The 5,803-nt window shown below is 38.2% G+C and overlaps 1 protein-coding gene across 1 annotated transcript; it reads right to left on the reverse strand.

The window, feature by feature from the left end:
- Positions 1–593: 593 nt before the first annotated feature.
- Positions 594–5,065, reverse strand: COMMD3 (COMM domain containing 3). Its single transcript, XM_020801895.3, has 8 exons — positions 4,874–5,065; positions 3,058–3,169; positions 2,883–2,946; positions 2,745–2,779; positions 2,333–2,393; positions 2,193–2,249; positions 2,029–2,088; positions 594–942 (listed from the first exon to the last, which is right to left on the reverse strand). Exons 1-8 carry the CDS (start codon positions 5,010–5,012, stop codon positions 883–885), a joined length of 588 nt encoding a protein of 195 aa, XP_020657554.3. The 5' UTR covers positions 5,013–5,065; the 3' UTR covers positions 594–882.
- Between the last annotated feature and the right edge of the window lie 738 nt (positions 5,066–5,803).

Below are 5,803 nucleotides of genomic sequence, written 5' to 3' on the forward strand. Positions count from 1 at the left end.
GAATTCCACTAGATTCCCCTCCACTTTTGTCACAGAACATTAATGATATGAAACAAGGAACTTGGATTTTTGTCTTTAGCCCTGAACTGGAGTTGCATTGTTACCCTTTTCCCAGCCTGCATATATAATTACTATCTGAGAAAGCTTTTATCCATGTTGGAGATGAGGGGTGAGGGTAGGACTTTTTTTCTTTTAAGTTGTGGAGACAACGCTGGTCACATTCCATTTATAGCCATTCAACTGCATTGAAGTGAAAAGGGACTAACTGGTGCAATTAAGGGCACTCCAGCTATTGTCCATCTACATAAACTACTGAATATTTAGCGACTAAATCAGACTTGAAAAGATGAATGACAACCTCTGTATGTGAATCACTTCCCCCCTAAGCTGTAACATGACTTCCCCAAAATCAGATATGGGCAGCTGACTATTTAATTACAATACAATACAGTCTTCCTTAGTGCAACCTTTTAAAATGATTTTTACTGAAAGGTTAATCTTGGAAAGTTGACTTCATAGTGGGGACCTCATGAGAATCCACTCTTCCTCCCCAACAAAACCCATTATAATAGACATATATGACACAAAACAGATTAACTCTCTCTTTTTATTAGAGGGTAAAAATGGAAATGCAAAAATCAAAGTCTTGTTTAGAAAGAGAAACTGAGACAACTGTCAAACAATTAAATATTTCTGTAAGACATGACATCAAATGCAGCAGTCTTGGCTACACACAAATCTTGCAATATTGTGTACAAAGTATGAATTCCTTTCCAGCATAAGTGCATCAAAGTTTCATAAAAAGGTATGAACAAAGGAAATAAATTTATAAACCAACAATTTATCTTCTTCTTGGATCCAGTTCACTGTCAAAATCTGCAGTCACTGCTGAGTTGTTCTCTCTAGGCTTTTAGCTGCATCTTTTAGTTTTCCAACTAAATCCTAAAACACAGAGTAAGAACTTCAGAAAACAAGTATTTTACTGGATACATTGGCCATTTGCATGCATCAGAAGTTCTATGAAACTTCTGTCCTCAATGGATACAAAAACTGCATGTATACAATTTGTGTCCGTGTTCAGAGTATTACCCTTCTTCCTAGAATTCAACTTAATTGGTATCTTTAAGAAATAGACATTATCTAGCATATATTGGTAAAGTAGTACATATGTAACATTTCTAAAAGGAATACTGCACTAATACCACTGGCACATTTTAGAAAATACAAAGCAAGTATTTAACTTAATTTAAAAATGTTTAAAGTTTAAAAGTATCAGATTGTAAAGTCTTACATACTTTTTGCCAAACAGTAAGTTGGATCCATGTGTTCATAGACACATAGACTGTATTTGAAATAGACTGAATTTTCTATATAAATATGACGCATAAAAACTAAAGTTTATATTGATACAGTGCAAATACTAAATTGCTAACTCGTGTCTATTGCTTACAATTCACAGCTCGCTCAATTTTACAACAGTGCACTTCTATGAATGTTCATTCAGTTGCCTCACAATACTCAATGGAGCTTACTCCCTGGTAAGTGTGCATAAGAATGTAACTTAAAAATATTTACAACATTCAAATCAGGTTTTATTTATTTTGACTAGACATGAATAACATGAATTTCTCAGTGCACCGAGCTCAGTTATAATTTTCCATAAATCTTGGCAAGCTAAATTACACAAGTCTTATGCTGCCTCCACTTGCATGTCAAAGTACATGGTTGTAGAACATGTGTTTTCTCTTTGATAGTACTTTGGAAGAGTTTGCCTCCCCTCCACACTACTTTTACAACAACACAGCCATCATATGGGTTAACTTGAAATCTCTTATTGGCTAGTTACAAAAGCAGATAATTCTACAGTATCATGTTTTCAAAACATTGAATCATATTTTCTAAAAGTACAGGCTACCAGATGTATATTTTTATGGTACTTTATGCAAAGTTTCCTTTCATAGTTTCTTGGTAGAAAATACAAATATACTGACACTTTAACACACACACAAGGATAATATAAAGAAATACCTGTAACTGCTCCATAGAACAACTAAAATCAATGTCTGGGTGAGATCTTGAGTCATTGTTCTAAAGGAACAAAACCCCAAGTATTAAACCTTTAATAATTTGCAAGCCTTAAGGCATTATTTAGCATACTAGTGGTAGAAGATTTTTAAAGATGAATACAGTACCTCTACATTTAAGGTCACCAGATAGGTAGGGCAATAGTTTTTATGAAGTTGATTTGTCTAAAGTAATGAGAAAGGGGAAAAAAACCATTAGAATTTAACACAAAAAACTTTTTAAAAAAAAAATCTACATGGTTTGTTACCTTGATCTGATATTCCAAACGCCAACAAACATCATTTATATGTTGTGGACATCTGCCTGTACTGAAGAATATAACGATATTCTGTCAGTTTGTGCCATACTAGGTGGCAAGCTGTTGTATGTATCTTTTAGGTGGTGGTGGTGGAGACATTTATTGTTCCACAGACAAACGCTATTTAGCAAATATAGGTTAAGGTAGCAAGTTACCTCTACTGGATAATTTGTGCAAATTCTTTCTTTACTGTATCTATTTTAGTATTATTACTTGAAAGGGGCATTTGAAATGTACCTTATACAAAATCTTATGCGTTTACTTAGAAATAGAGTACATCTATATTTAGTGGGTTTTACTTCCTAGCAAATATGTTTAGCACAGCAGCCTCAGAATATAAAAATGATTTCCCTTGACATACCTTCCCAATAATATTTCCAAGTTATCTTTATTTTTCTGCAAAAAGGAAGAGGGAAAGAAAAAAAAAGAGTTTGCCAGATTCTACAGATCAAATGAAAATGAATAGGGAAATAAAAGAGAATAAAATTGATTTGAAAACCTGGTATTCAGTGCAAAATTGTTCAATTCTTTCTCTGTCAAACTTACAGTCCTCTAGAAAGGTGCTAGAAGAAAAACCAAAAAAAGATATGTTAGCCTTAATACCAGTATGAACAAGCAGGATTTAAAGCAACTGGTGTTTAAAAAAAATTGGAAGGGCTTTAAAATGGGAATACCTTATGGCAGATTTGTCAGCTCCCTGCTTTCCAGCTTCTGCTATACAAGTTGCAGCTGCTGCATGGCAATATTTTAGTACTGCTGGATCAATTTGTTCCAAGTCTGGGTGATCTAAAAATAAATGAGTTGATATGCTTTGGGGAAGCTTTAAATATGTATGTTTCCAAATCTTTCCCTTCACATAGGGATCCTAAGCAAAGTATGAGTATAGGTGAATAGGAGGTATGTCATATTTGCCCATTTAAAATTCCAACTGTTAAGGTAATATTGATCCAGGATTTATCTATCTAGATCTCTGTTCATAAAGAATCATAAATAATGTCCTTCAAATCATACATAATAATCCCCCCAGCTTAAAATCTGACCCCAGTTGTTTCCAGATCTCTATCATATTAGAGAGAAATTTTGGCATAGAGGATTGAAAGACAGAAACCGATCTAATAAGTTTTCAAAACAGTGTTCTGGTTTTCCCCGTTCTGCCTGTGTTTGTTTACATGCAATTTACTCCTAGCCAGCATCGAGTTATGGAACAAATTAAGCGGCAGAAAAATGGCAAAGGAAATTAACGTTGGTTGTTGTGGGTTTTTCGGGCTCTTTGGCCGTGTTCTGAAGGTTGTTCTTCATAACGTTTCACCAGCCTCTGTGGCCGGCGTCTTCAAAGGACGGGAGTCAGAACTCTGTCTGTGCTCTGTTCTTAGCGTTCTTAATGTTATTAAGACTATTTCTTTCTGGGGTGTAGGGCATTAAATACTTTCCCCATTACAAACTGGCAAATGCAGCCGTAGCAGAGACAACATAATGAAGACATTTTTCTTTCAAGTAAGTACTGTACGGAAGTCATTTTAAAACAGAGGCATGGTTAGGTTTTCTAACTATACTCTGAACAGCGTGTCACTTCAGAACTCGCTATAAACTCTTTTAGACACAAAAACAGCCAACTTTTTGTTTCTGAGTCCCGCTTGGATAAACAGAACTGTTTTACTCGACAATTGCAGTTCAGGCTAGTTCCAAGCGGAGGCCGCGCGTTTTCAAAGCAAAGCTGCTCCACAGCAGCACTTAAGGCGACCGACTAAAACAGCAAAGCAAAGCGGACGGCCGAATGCCAGTATCTAGACCGCTTGCCAGTAGGCAATTACCGATAAACTCGAGGATTTTAACTTTACATTTACAAACCGACCAGCAAAAGGAGCTACATTTCTGAGTTAAGCCCAGAAACCTTGAGGCTACCACTGGGCCCTTTGAGAAACAAATCGATCTATGTATAACCTCGACCTTTACAAAACCTGACTCTCCGATCCCAGGACTGCTGAGGAAAAACTCGCCGGGGGGGGGGGGAATTAAAAGCTATGTAAATCTGCCGACAACGAACACTAGTCAGGAAAAAAAAAAAACACATTAAGCAACGACTAGCTCTCGGGAGCAAGGTTTCTGCAATGCTTTTAGGCCAAAACTGAGTGAGAGGCACATTTAGCCTTCTGCGAGGAAATGACAATCGCAGGGAAGTGGAGAAGAGCCACAACAATAAAGAGAAAGAAAAGAAACAAAGAGACGGCAATATGTGGGTGGTGACATTCAGCCACGGCTCGATACAAAGGGACACTTCCTGTGTTTCAGGGAAGCAACCTTCTCTTGCAAAGACAACAAAAACCAGGCTGAACAATGCAGCACGACCGAGGGAGAGGAAAAGCAAAGAAAGAAAAAGCTCCCCCGTTTTCCTTTTGCAATGGATTTCCACCTTTCTCTAGCTCCCAAAGGCAAACACTACAGGTTTAATTCAAGCCAGCCAGAGGATTTCGCTCGGGAAACCATACTTACCTAAGGCGGCCTGGTCGGCCTGCCCGCTGAGCAAGCTCCGGAAAGCAGTCTCCACCAGAACCGCATAAGCTCTCGGGGAGAAGCGGCCACGATCGGCGAGGATCTGCAAGCCGCTCTGCACAGACTCCGACAGCTCCATTGTGAGCCGCGCTGTGACCTTCGACACGCCGCCCACGTGATCGCCGCGCTCAGCTGATCCTGCCGCACAAGGAAAAGCGGCGGCGGCGGCTGCTATTGCAGCGGCGGCCGTTTATTTCAGCTCAGAGCCAGCAATTGGGAAGTGTGCAGTTGCCGTTGTTCTTGTAGCAGAGAGTTCAACGCTCTCCCCCCCCCCCCCAACTCCTTGCTTCTTTCCTTCAGCTCCATAAACTCTGGCTATAAATCCTTTCCATGTGAGCAAACCTCTTTACTTTTAGCTTTAACTTTAAGGCAGCTTTGCATTTCGTGTATTAAAGAAAAGGCCGGCTGTCTTTCTTATATTTCTGTTTATTAGTGAAGGTGAATAAGATACCTCCTCGGCTACATTTTGTTAACACGTTGAAGCTTGTCAGTGTTTGAGATTTTTTTAAAGACTATAAACAGCATCTTTATTTCACTAGGAGGGCTGAAAAAATTGCTAAGAACTTTAGCTCTTTGTAAGATGGCTTTGAGTGTTTAGGTAGTTCTCAGTCACATAGTACCTGTATACTCTATCAAGTTATAAAGCTGTATGTAGGAGTTTGAATATGATTTTCCTTATGTTTTAAATATTACCAGGTGTAAGGCACCTGAAAGCAGGAGAGAGTTTGCAAAACGTAAAAAGCAGTGATTAGTAGACAATCGTTTTCATTTTCTCTTGCAATCTCTCTATAAAGTGCTGGGTTTTTCCCCCAAGCTAGACTGCTAGATTTTTTAAAAAATGTTTTTCTTTCCTTTATGCTGAGAGCCTTC

This window comes from Pogona vitticeps, chromosome 6 (assembly GCF_051106095.1).
Source record: "Pogona vitticeps strain Pit_001003342236 chromosome 6, PviZW2.1, whole genome shotgun sequence".
NCBI classification, from domain to species: Eukaryota; Metazoa; Chordata; class Lepidosauria; order Squamata; family Agamidae; genus Pogona; species Pogona vitticeps.

Coding starts and splice junctions, on each gene's coding strand:
- COMMD3 (XM_020801895.3), bottom strand. CDS start 5,012: ATGGAGCTGTCGGAGTCTGTGCAGAGCGGCTTGCAGATCCTCGCCGAT. Junction 3,170..4,873: donor GGCCGACCAGGCCGCCTTAG/GTAAGTATGGTT, acceptor ATTTATTTTTAG/ATCACCCAGACTTGGAACAA. Junction 2,947..3,057: donor GCTGACAAATCTGCCATAAG/GTATTCCCATTT, acceptor TTTTTCTTCTAG/CACCTTTCTAGAGGACTGTA.